We start from the raw sequence: 16,090 nt of genomic DNA on the forward strand, positions 1-16,090 counted from the left end.
ACACGGACAAAACTTTCAGACTGAAGACACAGCTGTGTATTACTGCACTCGTAACTCACAGTGAGACAGATCAACAAAGACGCTTTACAAAAACACCCAAAAACTGGCAGAAACAGTGTTTTATCTCCATGTTTTACCTTCTGTGTTTCTCAGAAGTGTGAGAAGACAACACCAGATTAAATGTATTTAATAAAGCATATATCTCATGGTAATTGGTAATTACTGTCCTGCAGTCCACTAAATCATTGTTCCTTCTCCAGTGGGATTGAGTTTAACATAATTATAGGAAATGATAAATCAGTATGTAGTTAAGCATTTCAATATTAAACCCTTTCAGTTTATTAAAATGAAAGGTTTTTTTTCCTGATTTAAATTGACCTTTTTTATTTTTGTTATTTCTGCTTTGATGGCTTAAATTTTCCAACACATGAGCACAAGTCACGTTGTGAAGCGTGCTGATCACCATTGAAAATCACAACAATTCCCACCAGTAACACAGTTACAATTCTTAAATGGCCAGCAATATTTCAGTAATGTATGGGAATCGCAATAATACACACTTAATGTGCAGTACACTTAAACCAAGACTCAGATAACCAGTCTCACGAATGACATCAGCTTTTCAACCTAGTTACATTATAAACCAACATTAGATGAATCTCCTCTTCATGATTTAAATACATTTCAGATACATTCTCCTCCCATCATCAGCAGATAAGCAAATCCAAGCATCAGAGCTGGATCTCACTCTATTTATATGATGTGATGGTGTCTGTTAAACTTTGGAGAACAGAGAAGACTCCAGTACAAACAACACACACCATGTTCTCTACATCTCTACTGCTCCTGCTGGCAGCTGCTTCTTGTGAGTGCTTTATCAGATTCATTCATTTACGAGATGAAGAATAAAGGTGCAGCAGATATTGTGTGAGATATCACCATGTGTTTTCCTCCACAGATGTACATGGTGTGGAACTGACTCAGCCTGCTTCCATGACAGTCCAGCCAGGCCAGAGTCTCTCCATCCACTGCAAGGTTTCATATTCAGTTACGAGCTATACTACAGCTTGGATCCGACAACCTGCAGGAAAAGCTCTGGAGTGGATTGGATACATCAGTAGTGGTGGGGGTACAGCTTACAGTGACAAACTGAAAAATAAGTTCAGCATCTCCAGAGACACTTCTACTAACACAATAACAATTGGAGGACAGAACATGCAGACTGAAGACACAGCTGTGTATTACTGCGCTCGTGAACCACAGTGAGACAGAATAGTGGATTCCTCTTACAAAAACCTTATGAGACATGTTACACACATCCTCTCAATGCAACTAATAAATCATCTCAGTCACACTTTCACTTTCTTCTACTGGAATGAAGTCAGAATCTTTTGCAGCATTTTAAAACACAGTCACACAAAGTTAGTATTAAATAAAAAGAAAACATTATTGAAAGAGTGTTCATTCAAAACCATTATTAATCCCTTCATTTGACAGGATTTTTTTTTTTTTTTACCAAAATTTGGAATCAGCATTTACTGAGTGGATTCAGGAATAATACAGCATGTTTCCAGCAGTGTGTTGTGTTTAACACACAGTCTGTTCTCACAGTGTGAGGTGCAATAATTGAAACAACTGAAGGAGGCAGCAGAGTTTAACAAATAAAGTGAAAAAAGTGAATCCACAAACTGCATTCTGTATGAGACTCATTCACTATCACTCATTATCAGACAAGTATTGATTTATTTTTCATAATTTAGGATAATTTGTGCTACATATTACCATATTTACACCAGATATGAAGTATTTTATAAAAACAGAATAAAAAAATGCATTCTGTCCTCCTCCATTCATTATCATGATGATGTGAAACCTCTGCTAGATTTGAGTTTTACAGATTAATTGATTATGTGAATGCTTTAATTTCTTTTGCAGGTGTAAAATATTAACATTTCATATTATTTTTTTTTTTAAACATTGAAGGCCAAAACATATTAGAGAAATCCTGTCAAAGTCTATTGGATAAAGGGTTTTGCTCCTTTTGGTTTATTCAAAACGGATAAGTAAAAAAAGAGAAGCAGATGCTTTAAATGATTCCATCATTCACAAAGATTTAATAACAGACATGTTGTTGGCATGAGCTACTGACTAAATGAATCAGTGATGATTTGTGACCGGAATTATTTCTTTAATTAATTTCAGTTTCTATTAGACAGTTAGTGTTACAGTTTAGAGGTTGAAAGTGATTTACATACTAAATTTAACTTTTTTACTCAGTTTTAAATAAATATAAAGTACCATACGGTAAGCACCAAAGAACATTTTTCACTGTGGTTATAAAACCTGTAGAACACCATCATAACAATATGTAAATGAATATGCAAAACGTTCCCCTTACAGCTACATATAGAGAAATATCAGCCACGGTCACTGTGGGCTCTGGAGAGTTTAGCACTGCTTTTAGATAAAAGATGTTCCTTCCAGTTCTGCTGCTGCTGGCAGCTTCATCCTGTGAGTTTCACTTCAGTAATGAACTCAGAGCTGCTAGTAAATTACTGCAGTTATAACCTACTGTACATACATTTTTACTGAAACTGTGACATCTCTTTTTTTCAGATGTGGAATGTGCAGTAGAGCTCACTCAGGACACCTCAGTGATGTTAAAGCCTGGAGATTCTTTAACCCTCAGCTGTAAAGTATCCAGTTACTCAGTTACTGATAACAGCTACGCTACAGCTTGGATTCGACAACCTGCAGGGAAAACTCTGGAATGGATAAACCACATTTGGGGGGGTGGAACCATGTATCATAAAGAGTCTCTAAAAAGCAAGTTCAGTATTTCTAAAGATGCCTCCAGCAGCACGGTGACTCTGAGAGGACAGAACATGCAGACTGAAGACACAGCTGTGTATTACTGTGCTCGTCATCCACACAGTGACACAACAAGCTGCAGTGCTGCACAAAAACCTCATCTTCACAGTTCACTTCTTTGATGAAATAACATACAACTAATATTTTATTTATACAACTAGCAACAATTAAGCACATTATGTGACTTAGTCACTTTACTACAGAACCCATTTGCAACATACCTGCCTCGCTCATGTCCAAAGCTGTTCTGAGCGAGGGCGAGAATTAACTAAACAATTACACAGGCAGAAATGACATCACTCAAATATAAAACTCAATGTATTACTTTAAAACAAAAATACAATTACCCACAATATTATAATGACATCAACAGCAATATACACAAACAAACAAAAATATAATTAAAATAAGTATAGTCAGTTCCCATGGAAAATTACTTAAAGTTTGCTGGAAGAGTCACATGACCTAAAACACTACAGAAACATTAAATAAAAACAGATAAAAAATGTATCTGGATATAACCCTAAAGTGGGTGTGGCCTTAACTAGTATTGTTTCTTAAAAATATACATGAAACCTATCACTTTGCTCCTGGAAACAGTGGGAAAAAAGCCCACATTTTATGCAAATCCTCCACTCATGTCTCTTACATTAGAGAGGTCTGTGTGAGTGTGTGTGTGTGTGTGTGTGAGTGTGTGTGTGTGGTGAGGAGGAGAGCAGCTGAGCATTTTACTTCACTTCACTTTTATATCAAACAACAATGCTCTCATTATCGGTGCTGCTGCTGCTTTCAGCTGCATTCTGTAAGTCTCCTTGTTAGCTGAATGAATTTAGATTTTATTCCATGTTTGTGAAAACGACTTGATGACTTTTGATGATGTTCTGTTGTTGTTATTTACAGGTGGTGTTGGCGGTGTGGAGCTCACTCAGACAGCCTCTGTGCTCGTGAAGCCTGGAGAGTCGTTCTCCATCTCTTGTAAGATCTCAGAATCCAGTTATTGTATTAACTGGATACGGCAACCTGCTGGAAAAGCTCTGGAATGGCTCGGATATCTGTGTGATGGTGGTAGCACTGATCTCAAAGACACAATGAAGAGCAAGATCAGTCTCAGTCAGGACAAATCCATCAGCACGGTTTATTTAAGAGGACAGAACTTTCAGGTCGAGGACACGGCTGTGTATTACTGTGCCAGAGACACAACACGACAAACTCACTGAAGCCCTGTACAAAAACATCCCTGCTCATTTTCCTCTCTCTGCTGTACACTTGTCCCCAGGGACTGTGGTATATATGAGCTAGCAGAGCTAAGACCCATCTTTATCTCAACAATACATTAAATTATTGTTAATTAAGTGAATACACAGTTTATCCATCATTAATACTACACCAATCCAGTTGTGCAGGTTGTTGAAGTGGATGTTGGTATCAGTGATAGAAGCTCCACACACTCAGCTCAGTACAAAACACAAAAAAGAGAAAAAAAAGAGAAACAACATGAAAATATTTATTGCACCTATTGATGGCAGCAGCTCACTGCTACTGAAGTAAAACTCATCAACTTGATTTTACAGGAAACTGGAATGAGAAAAGACAAGTTTTATCTAAAAAAAAAAAAAAAAAACTAGGAGCAGAGGAATCCTCTAAATAACAACAGCAATAACACACCTGATATATCAGTTTGGACGACTTATGTAGACATAAAGAGCATTTGTAATTGATAACCTATACAGACGGTGCCTTAAGAAAATCTGAGCAAATTGGATCATTTATATTAAGCATTCCCATGTGGAATGAAAAAGTGTTCAACAAAACATTCTGAGGTTATTCATTCAATGATTTATTCATTAAATAAAATACTTTATGTTCATTAATAATTAATATCCATCATTAATGACTAAGTTACAAGAACTCTCAATGTTACACACACAGAATTAACAGACTTTTCCGGTGGCACATTGGTTATGTTTATTGTGGTCACACTCTGAAACAACAATAAAACACAAGAAACAAATGAGTTTTGCCGAGTGTTGTAATGACTTGGCAGGGTGTGACTTCTTCATCTACAGGTGAGGCTCTCCTGCTGCTCACTATCGCCCCCCAGCACCACCCGCCGGTATTACAGGTTAAGGTGATGTTAACCTATGCATCACAAACGATAGGTACATTAATAATAATAACAATAAATAAATAAACAAACACACACGTACATATATATATATATATATATATATATATATATATATATATATATACATACATGAAATGGCTTGTACCACTACATCAACTCTTGCTTGCATATGCCACTGCATCAGGCCTGCCGTCTATACCTGTGTCTGTGTCCGTTTTTCCTCTCATTGCTGCTTCATACACTTCTTTTTCTTTTTTTATTCATCCAGTAGACTCTCTATTAACATACGATCACCTTACCCTGCTAAATATTCGCTCTACCATAGAGCATTTTCCACCGGCTCTCACACATACGTGTTCAGGAACACCGCCGCCACTATTCACGGACCTGCCGGTTCACCGCTTGCGTCCTTCTGCAGTTGATCTAAGGAGGAGACGACATCACCACCGAGGCAAGCGAGGAAGAGTGCTGGTAAGACTAAAATCTTACCTGAGATCGTCCTCATCGCTCTGCCCTCTAACACAGCTTCCAGGTGGATTGATACAGTGGGAGAAATTCATTCACCCCTGATCCCTAGGCTGTAGCTATCGTTGTCTTTAGCCTGTGCTGAGTGACTCGGATGCGCTTCTGCTGTGACTACAAAAGTGGTACAGCAACCGTGAGTCGTGAGTATGTGAGCTTTGAGCTGTTAGTTTCCTAAATATTCCTCCGATTTCATTCAGGAGTTTGCTGATATTCTATCTAATGTAACTATAAATTACGATAAACTGATTATCTGTGGGGATTTTAATATTCTTGTATGCTGTCCAAATAATAGCTTTTCTGTTGATTTTAATAATTTATTGGACTCTTTCAACCTTACTCAGTCAGTTAAAGTGCCAACACATGTAATTGGACACACCTTGGACCTAGCGATTTCATTAGGCCTCCTTCCCACTATCAGGGATGTGGGTGATTCATGCTTTTTGGACCATTTCCCAGTTCTGTTCGATGTCATTTCTCACTCTTCACCCAGCATGTCAACACTTCCTGCTCAATACGGCAGTATTATTTCATCTCAAACTCCAGGTGGTTTCTCATACGCCAGATCTTCAGAGATGTGGACGCCCAGGAACTGAAAGCTGGAGACATGCTCTACTTCAGACCCGTTGGTGTAGATAGGTGAGTGTCTGCTGCTGTTAGATGTCCGGAAGTCCGCAATGAGCTCTTTGGTATTCTTGGCATTGAGGGTGAGGTTGTTCATGGAACACCATGCTGACAGGCTTTGGATCTCCTCCCTGTAGGCCGATTCCTCAGTGTTGCTGATTCGGCCAATAACTCTGGCATCATCTGCATATTTGATGATGTTGGAGTTATGCCATGGAACACAGTCATGGGTAAACAGGGAGTAGAGCAGTGGGCTCAGCACGCAGCCTTGTGGGATGCCGGTGTTCAGGATAAGGGTTGAGGATATGTGAGGTCTATTTGTTAGGAATAAAAATATAATCATTTAATATCACAAGACAATAATCATTATAATGTATTCAGTCCCTTATTCATCTTTAGGAAGTGTTTTATTCGGGTCAGAGTGCTGGATCCAGAGTCCATCCCAGGAACACTGAGCGTACAACCTGGACATGTTACAAATTCACACACTCATTCACACCTAGGGGCAATTTTAATGAAGATCACTGATCTTGATCACTGTTGGGTGTAATGCATTACTTAGTAGCAGGAGCAAGTGGCTGTTTTGGAACTATTCCAAATGGAACTATTCCAATTACTTCTCTTTTTTGGCCCAGGTAGACAAGAACATTACTGTAAAATGTAAGCTATGTCCTGGTGAAAAAAACTATCGGCAGCATCGGCAGCATCGACAAACACTTTTGAGTGATCCATGTTCATCGACAGTACAAATGTTAAGCAGGCAAAACTTGATTTTACATCAGGAGTGTAGAAAATGTCCAAAGGTGAGCTAAAAAATGATTGCAGGCTACCAGTCAAAGTTTATAGGGATTTTAAGAAGTAATTAATAATGAGTTAAATTACTTATTGAGTAATTAAATTACTTTTCAGAGTAATTAGAAACGCATTTTAAATACAGCATTGATGGTGTAATTAGTAATTAATAACTTTTTTTGTAGTAACTTATCCAACACTGCTGCTGATTCAATTTCTCAAAGAAGATCAATTTAAACTTTTGAATAATAAAGAAGATGAAGTATAGAGAATAGTTTCACTGTTGAGTTGTTGATAGATATTAGATTTCAGCTTTGCCTTCTGTTCACTAGAGATTACAATTCTTCTTCAGAATTTAAAAACACCTGATCTAGAATCTTCTCAGCTATTTCTCTCTGGATTCATCAGTTAAAGCCTCTAGAGTGCAGACTATACCAGAATGAACATCATGTTCTATTGAACGGTTTGATTATAATGTTAAATGTAGTTCATAGTGTTCAGAAAACACTGCAGTATTTCACCATGTCAGAGTCAAATATAGAAGCAGTTACTCACAGCAATTATTTTAACACAGAAACCAGGGAATTTGTAGACATGAGAATAATTTCTGTGTTAATGTAATTCTCTAGATTGCAGCATACATACGACTGATAATGATATAAAGAATTGTCTATCTAATTATTATTATTTTCATGTATTATGAATGAACTCTTGGAGCTGGGGGTCATCCCCCCAGTGTTATGCAGTGAATGGGCCATGCCTGTCATGCCAGTGGTTAAGAGGAACGGGGATGTGAGGATTTGCAGTGAATCCGGCTCTGTGAATATGCTCATATGAAGAGTGTGTTCTCTTCACATAAATTCTTAGACCTAAGAAAGTCTCTTAATGTTCCAAATTTTATAGATTTATAATCACAGATTAGAGACGTTCATGAGAAGGGGAGATTTTCACGTGTAGAGGAATCCATCCCATTCTGACCCTAAGATAAGGAGTGTCTCTATGCAAATGTCCTTCCCTGTTATATATTTAAGCAACAAAGACCAAGAGCTTTTACTTCTTCTGCTTCAACACACACCATGATCTCTACATCCCTACTGCTGCTGCTGCTGGCAGCCGTACACTGTAAGTGTTTTTACATTTGACTTTTAATACAATTTTGGTTCCTTAAAGCTTTTCGCTTTTACATCATTAAAATAACTTTTCTTTAACAGGTGTTCACTGTGTTGAGCTGATCCAGACCGGATCCACAGTATTAACTCCTGGTCAGTCACTGACTCTGACCTGTAAAGTGTCTGGATATTCATTAACTGATAGCAGCTACTGTACAAACTGGATACGACAACCTGCAGGAAAAACTCTGGAGTGGATTGGAGGTATATGTGGTAGCGGTAACACTTTCAACAGTGAGAAACTGAAAAGCAGGTTCAGCATCTCCAGAGACACTTCTACTAACACAGTAACAATTGGAGGACAGAACATGCAGACTGAAGACACAGCTGTGTATTACTGCGCTGGTTACACACAGTGAGACAGAATAGTGGATTCCTCTTACAAAAACCTTATGAGACATGTTACACACATCCTCTCAATGCAACTAATAAATCATCTCAGTCACACTTTCACTTTCTTCTATTGTAATAAAGTCGTAATAGTTTGCAGTGTTTTAAAACACAGTCACACAAAGTCATTTTTAAACAAAAAATAAACATTACTGAAAGAGTGTTCATTTTGAATTATTATTAATCCCTTCATTTTACAGGATTTTTAACCAACAGTTGAATCAGTGTTTACTGAGTGGATTCAGGAATAATACAGCATGTTTCCAGCAGTGTGTTGTGTTTAACACACAGTCTGTTCTCACAGTGTGAGGTGCAATAATTGAAACAACTGAAGGAGGCAGCAGAGTTTAACAAATAAAGTGAAAAAAGTGAATCCACAAACTGTATTCTGTATGAGACTCATTATCAATCATCTCATTTATCATAATTTAGGAATATTTGTGTTGAATATTACCAAATTTACACTTGATATGTAGTATGATATAAAAACAGAATAAAAAATACATTCTATCTTTCTAATATCATTCTATTCTTCACCATCTCCAGAGACAACAGTAAGAAGCAGGTGTATCTGCAGATGAACAGCATGAGGACAGAAGACACTGCAGTTTATTACTGCGCCCGTGGACCACAGTGATACTTCCCCTTAGACATCAGTACAAAAACACATACTTACTATAGTCACATGACAAACCCACATTTTCAGAAGCTGTGGATTCATGGAGGTGAATATTTATTTCCAATATTTCGAAAATATTGGATATTTCCAATATTTCAATATTTCCACTTGGTGACTTTTACTGCATCTAGATTGTTGTGATCTTTATCAGGACATTTATACTGATAAAAGATAATGAAATTATTTCACAATATATACTGTACTATGTTTTCAGTCATGTGAAAAAGAAAGTACAGACTCTTGAACCCTGTGGTTTTATGTATTATGCTAAAATAAAAAATCATCTTGTCCTTAGCAGATCTTAAAATTAGGTAAATACAACCTCATATGAACATCACATGACAAATTACACCAAGTCATTATTTATTTAACAAAAGTGAATCTAATCTGTAGAAACCATGTGTAAAGAACTAAATATGCCCTCACTGCTTCCATAGGGATTAATATGGTAAGTAGCAGCCAGGTGCTGCTAATCAAAAGCCCTTAAATAACTTATCATCAGCATCTCTATAGAAGTAGAAGTTTTGTCAGTTTGCTTTTCTGGAGCATTCATGTGTGTGTTAACACAACAGCAAGAAGAAAAGACGTCAGCAGTGATGTTGCTGCCCATCAATCTGAGAAGAGTTATAAGAGCGTTTCTAAACAATTTGAAATACCAGTTTTATTCCATGCATAACATGTCTATTAGAATGAACGATATATCACCAGTAAATACACACAGTTCATTCATTGGTTAGTAAGCAGAAGAAAAACTCCAGTCATTCTTTATGTTCATGGTGGCAGATGAATGCTGTAAATCCCAATTTTAGGGGATTAAACCCGAATATCTGCCATAAGCTTGATCGCCCGAAGTAGCAGATCAGACCCAAACACAGGGATGCAGTACATGCACTGGTTTAATTTAACAAAACAAAACACAACTACATTAAACGTAACAGCAATAAACCATAATTATGACATGGAAAATTAAATAACCTCAACAAAACATGACTATAACATAAAAACATAAATTACATGGCGTCCGGCCTTATGGCACACATACACCGTTACGTTGACACATATGAGTATAATGACCGACACTGACCAATACAGAAGGACAAAGATATATAGAGCAGCACATCAAGGGAAAACAAGGGATAGGTGAGAAAGCAGGAAAATACATTAGGAAAGGGCGTGGCAACGCCCACACAGGAATAACACAGTAATAAATAAACCACTTGCCAGGACCCCTAGGAGTCTGCCAAGGAACTGTCCCAATAACTCCTGACTATACAACACTGACAAAAATAAATTAATAAATAAATAAATAAATAAATAAATAAATAAATAAATAATGACAACCAAGTGTTTCAAGTTATTTTATTTTTGAAATAGTTGTAGTATAGATTTCTAACATTACTGCACACGATAAACACTATAATAATATCACTAACAAGAACTTATTATAATGTAGTAGCTTATTATTATAATGTAGTATGTAATATAATCACCTTAACAGATTAGAATTTGTGTGAGAAGGTTGAAGGTTTAGTTCCTGTTCCTCTCTGTTACAGCATCATGACTCCCACATGTTTTCTATCATGAAATCATGATGCAAATCCAGATTGCTGTGTGTCCATGCAGTATTTATGTGCAGCTGAGCTGAGTGGAGCGATCGAGTCTCATCAACACTCACCATGAAGATCCCACTCTCCTCATTCCTGCTACTTATCAGCCTCATTGGTGAGTTTTCATGCTGAATCTCAAATAACTTTTGCACTGTTTATTATACACTAATATTTTCTTGTTTATGTTGCAGGTATTCAGTGTCAAAGTCTTGAATCTATTCCCACTGGTTCAGTAATAAAAAAACCTGGAGAAACTCTGAGTCTTTCCTGTAAAGGATCTGGGTTTAACTTTGGTGGCTATGGCATGAACTGGATCAGACAACAAACTGGAAAAGCTCTGGAATGGATTGGGGCTATCTGGTATGATGCCAGTAAAACTATATATGACAAACACGTTGAGGGACATTTGGAAATTACCAGAGACAACTCCAAAAACATGGTGTATCTGCAGCTGACTGGTTTGAGTACACAGGACTCTGCTGTGTATTACTGTGCTAGACACCACAGTGGTACAAACATCTTAATCAGCCGTCCAAAATCCTCCCACAGATGTGGTGAAAGAGAAAAGTGCATTCAATATACAGGGCATTTTCACAAGATCAGCAGGTGGCGCTAGAGCTTAACAAATATACTGTACCATTTTATGTTTCCTTAAAGTGGTCATAAGTACAACATATTCTCATATCCTCAGTCAGAGTTAGATACTCCATCATTTTTATGTCTTTGAGACACTGAACACTGAGACTGTCTCTTAAAATCAAATTTCCAAAGAGGACCAAAAAGGGAAATAATAACATTTACAGAAAAAATGCCAACTTTTAATCAGTGAGTATTAAATACATACATTTCACAAAGGTTCCACATCATTAACTGTTAACTATAAACAAAGAGTTTATACCGTATTCTTCTTTAATTAATTAATAAATAAATTGTAACCGTTCACAGACTGCTGCTGTATAAGAGGAATTGTGATTATAATAATTAGTCACACTGAATATTGGAAAATAATTATCTTCAGGTTTGTAGCAGTAACTCCCTGACACAGTTCAGCCAAAGTATGCAGAACTACACAATGTTTTTTGTTGTTTTCTTTGTACTTTACACAATTAATTATTGGCACATACAACCACCACCTCTACAATTCCTGACATCACACCACCTGCTCCTTGATTATTGTCCTATAAAAACACACCCCCAAGTGTTTTACTCCTTACTGAATATGTGTATATGAAGAGTGAGTTCTCTTAACAGACCTGAGGAATTCCTGCGAACCTGTCTCCCTATCCTCTTTAATGTGCTCTGAACTTCCAATGCCTGAACCTGTCTCTCGCTATTCCTCTAATCTTATAAATCCTAAAGATTTGGAATCAATTTAGAAAATCATTTGCCCTTCATAGTCTCTCCTTACATGCCCCCTTAAGTAAAAACCATATGTTCACTCCTTCAATAATGGACAATGCCTTTGATATTTGGGTTTTTGATATTTGAAGAGTGGGATATATACATTACAAGATCTTTATATAAATAATACTTTTGCGTCTTTTGATGAATTAGTTAACAGATTTAAGATTCCCCGGTCCCATTTCTTTAGATATCTGCAAGTATGAAACTTTCTGGTTTCACATATTGATTGTTTTCCTTCATAACTTTCTGCATCCCTATTAGACTCTATTTTTAAGGTAGGAAAAGATTCCAATCTAATCATTGGCAAAATTTATAACCTCCTCAATCAGCATAACCTGGCGTATTTAGATTGCTTATAAAAGCCATGGAAGAGGATCTGAATGAACAAATTTCAGAGATAACTTGGCAGAATATTATTAAACAGATCTGTTTGTCATCTATATGTCAACGACATATGATTGTGAAATTTAAGGTGGTACACCGACTCCACTGGTCAAAGGTGAGGCTATCTAAATTCTGGCCAGAGCTGTAGACCCTATTTGTGACAGATGTAGGCAAGCTCCTGCAAGCTATATATATGTTTTGGACATGCCTGTGTTTGTATAACTTCTGGAAATTGATTTTTGGTGCATTCTCAGAAATAATAGTTTTGCCAATAGACCCATCTCCTTTTATAGCGGTATTTGGTGTTGTAACACAAAACCTGTGCAGACGTAGCTATAATTGTGAAATATTGGCCTTTTGCACACTCCTTGCTAGACCCCCACCCCCCTACTTTCCCTCACTGGATTAAAGAGACCATGAAATATCTTAAACTGGAAAAAATAAGATACTCTCTGCAAGGATCTTCCCAAAAATTCTATGCAAACTGGCAACCTTTTTTGTCATTTGTTGAAAAGCACAAGTAGGGAACACAGCCCCAAGAAGAGGCTTTTTTTTTTAAAGTTATTCATTTACTGTTATTTATTTGTTAATTTTATTTTATTTTATTTAATTAATTAATTAATTAATTTTTTTATTGTTTTTTTTTTTTGTTGTTGTTGTTCTCATGTCTTCTTTGTACAATGTAATTGATGCTTTATGTCTGATGGGTAGAGGGTTGGGTTGGGCTATGTTGTATTTCTTCTGTTTTTTGTTTGTATCTTGTAAAATTATAAATAAAGAGATCTTGTTCAAAAAATTCAGAGACCTGATAAAGTCTCTTAATGTTCCATATTTTATAGATTTATATTCACAGATTACAGAGGTTCATTAGATGAGAAGATTTTCATGTGTAGAGGAATCCATCCCATTTTGTCCCTAAGATAAGAAGTGTCTCTATGCAAATGTCCCTGTTATATATTTAAGCAACAAAGACCAAGAGCTTTTACTTCTTCTGCTTCAACACACACCATGATCTCTACATCCCTACTGCTGCTGCTGCAGCAACACTTTTGTTTTTGCCCCCATTTTTCATGAGCTGAACTCAAAGATCTAAGACTTTTTCTATGTACACAAAAGGCCTATTTCTCTCAAATATTGTTCACAAATCTGTCTAAATGTGTGTTAGTGAGCACTTCTCCTTTGCTGAGATAATCCATCCACCTCACAGGTGTGGCATATCAAGACGCTGATTAGACAGCATGATTATTGCACAGGTATGCCTTAGGCTGGCCACAATAAAGAGTTAAATTCAGAGTTAAATGTTACTTAACTCACAGTCATTCTACTAAATTTAAGTTTTGCAGTTTATTCATTATTACATTAAAAATAAATGTGTTGACCTGGAAAAGACTTCATGTGTTCAACATTGTCTAGTATAAATAAATCTGAAAGCTTTAATTTCTCTTTTGCATGTCTCTCAACCTCAAATAAAGTTCTAGCTTTTCAAGATATCATTCTGATTATGGTGCAGAAGCATCGCAGACTTGATCACAGTGTGCCATCACTGTGTAAAGAAATGACATTGTCTGACACGTTGTACCATATAAGAGTTTAGACCACTAAACATGTGTGTAATATTTATTCCAATTTTATAGGTATACTGTATTTTGTATAAATTCATCTGTCCTAATCACATTACAGACAGTTTGAGAGCATATAATGGATAAACAAAAAAAATGGACAGTTTTAGGTAAATTATATCATGAACTTTGTTTGAAAAAAAGAATGTTCCAAATATAAAATCTTTTTATAATGGGGTTTATAAAATTTATAAAAGTGTCTTTTCTCAAACAAAAGAGTTTTTCTCCCCATTATAAACCCACATATCCTCCATCAGATGAATCTCCTCCTCATGATTTAAATACATTTCAGATACATTCTCCTCCCATCATCAGCAGATAAGCAAATCCAAGCATCAGAGCTGGATCTCACTCTATTTATATGATGTGATGGTGTCTGTTAAACTTTGGAGAACAGAGAAGACTCCAGTACAATCAACACACACCATGTTCTCTACATCTCTACTGCTCCTGCTGGCAGCTGCTTCTTGTGAGTGCTTTATCAAATTCATTCATTTACTAGATGAAGAATAAAGGTGCAGCAGATATTGTGTGAGATATCACCATGTGTTTTCCTCCACAGATGTACATGGTGAGGAACTGACTCAGCCTGCTTCCATGACAGTCCAGCCAGGCCAGAGTCTCTCCATCCACTGCAAGGTTTCATATTCAGTTACGAGCTATTGGACAGCTTGGATCCGACAACCTGCAGGAAAAGCTCTGGAGTGGATTGGAATCATCAGTAGCGGTGGGAGTACTTATTACAGTGACAAACTGAAAAATAAGTTCAGCATCTCCAGAGACACTTCTACTAACACAATAACAATTGGAGGACAGAACATGCAGACTGAAGACACAGCTGTGTATTACTGCGCTCGTGACTCACAGTGAGACAGAATAGTGGATTCCTCTTACAAAAACCTCATGAGACATGTTACACACATCCTCTCAATGCAACTAATAAATCATCTCAGTCACACTTTCACGTTCTTCCACTGTAATAAAGTCATAATGATTTGTAGTGTTTTAAAACACAGTCACACAAAGTAATATTTAAATAAAAAAGAAAACATTATTGAAAGAGTGTTCATTCTGAACTATTATTAATCCCTTCATTTTACAGGATTTTTAACCAGCAGTTGGAATCAGTTTCATAAAAAAGACAGGAGAAAACAGATAGCAGATGCTTTAAATTATTCCATCATCCACAAAGATTTAACAACAGACAAGTTGTTGACATGAGCTCCTGACTGAATGAGTCAGTGATGATTTGTGACCTGAATTATATATTTAATAAAATTCAGTTTCTATTAGACAAACAGATGAAAAATGACAGTTTCTGAACAGACCAGAATGTTCTTCTGGGTGTTACAGTGACACACAGTGATGGAATAAAAAGTCATGAGATCTAATGAGTAAAGAGCAGTGATGAACCTGACAGCATGAAACAAACCCAGAGTCTGTTTTGAGTTACTTTACTCTAGCATTGTTCATTCACTGTTAGTATTATTATTTATTTTATATTGAGAAACATTTTACGGATTTTTCATACTTTCTTTTTTAACTTCAACAATTATCTTTGTGTGTTCTTGCAGATTCCTGCAGTCAGACACTGATCCAGTCTGATCCAGTGATCATCAAACCTGATCAGTCTCATAAACTGACCTGCACAGCCTCTGGATTTAACTTCAGTGGCTACTGGATGGCTTGGATCAGACAGGCGCCTGGAAAAGGACTTGAATTTGTTGCAATTATTGAGAGTAATAGTAACAGGAAGTTTTAGTCCAGTGCAGATCAGGGCCGCTTCACCATCTCCAGAGACGACAGTAAGAAGCAGGTGTATCTGCAGATGAACAGCATGAGGACAGAAGACACTGCAGTTTATTACTGTGCCCGTGACACACAGTGATACTTCCCCTTAG

The 16,090-nt window shown here is 36.7% G+C and overlaps 5 gene segments (V, D, J or C); all 5 read left to right on the top strand.

The window, feature by feature from the left end:
• The first annotated feature begins 2,471 nt into the window (after window positions 1-2,471).
• LOC131364337 (Ig heavy chain V region 914-like) lies at window positions 2,472-2,993 on the top strand. The segment is given in 2 exon segments: window positions 2,472-2,511; window positions 2,617-2,993. Coding segments are annotated over 2 exon segments (417 nt in total).
• Window positions 2,994-3,549: 556 nt separating this feature from the next.
• Window positions 3,550-4,270, top strand: LOC131362653 (Ig heavy chain V region PJ14-like). The segment is given in 2 exon segments: window positions 3,550-3,673; window positions 3,772-4,270. Coding segments are annotated over 2 exon segments (360 nt in total).
• A 3,743-nt stretch (window positions 4,271-8,013) lies between these two features.
• LOC131362676 (Ig heavy chain V region 914-like) lies at window positions 8,014-8,605 on the top strand. The segment is given in 2 exon segments: window positions 8,014-8,059; window positions 8,149-8,605. Coding segments are annotated over 2 exon segments (363 nt in total).
• A 2,246-nt stretch (window positions 8,606-10,851) lies between these two features.
• On the top strand, window positions 10,852-11,398 carry LOC131364342 (immunoglobulin heavy variable 3-33-like). The segment is given in 2 exon segments: window positions 10,852-10,897; window positions 10,974-11,398. Coding segments are annotated over 2 exon segments (471 nt in total).
• A 3,187-nt stretch (window positions 11,399-14,585) lies between these two features.
• On the top strand, window positions 14,586-15,059 carry LOC131362667 (Ig heavy chain V region 914-like). The segment is given in 2 exon segments: window positions 14,586-14,658; window positions 14,752-15,059. Coding segments are annotated over 2 exon segments (351 nt in total).
• The last annotated feature ends 1,031 nt before the right edge of the window (window positions 15,060-16,090 follow it).

Source organism: Hemibagrus wyckioides, linkage group LG02 (assembly GCF_019097595.1).
Source record: "Hemibagrus wyckioides isolate EC202008001 linkage group LG02, SWU_Hwy_1.0, whole genome shotgun sequence".
NCBI classification, from domain to species: domain Eukaryota; kingdom Metazoa; phylum Chordata; class Actinopteri; order Siluriformes; family Bagridae; genus Hemibagrus; species Hemibagrus wyckioides.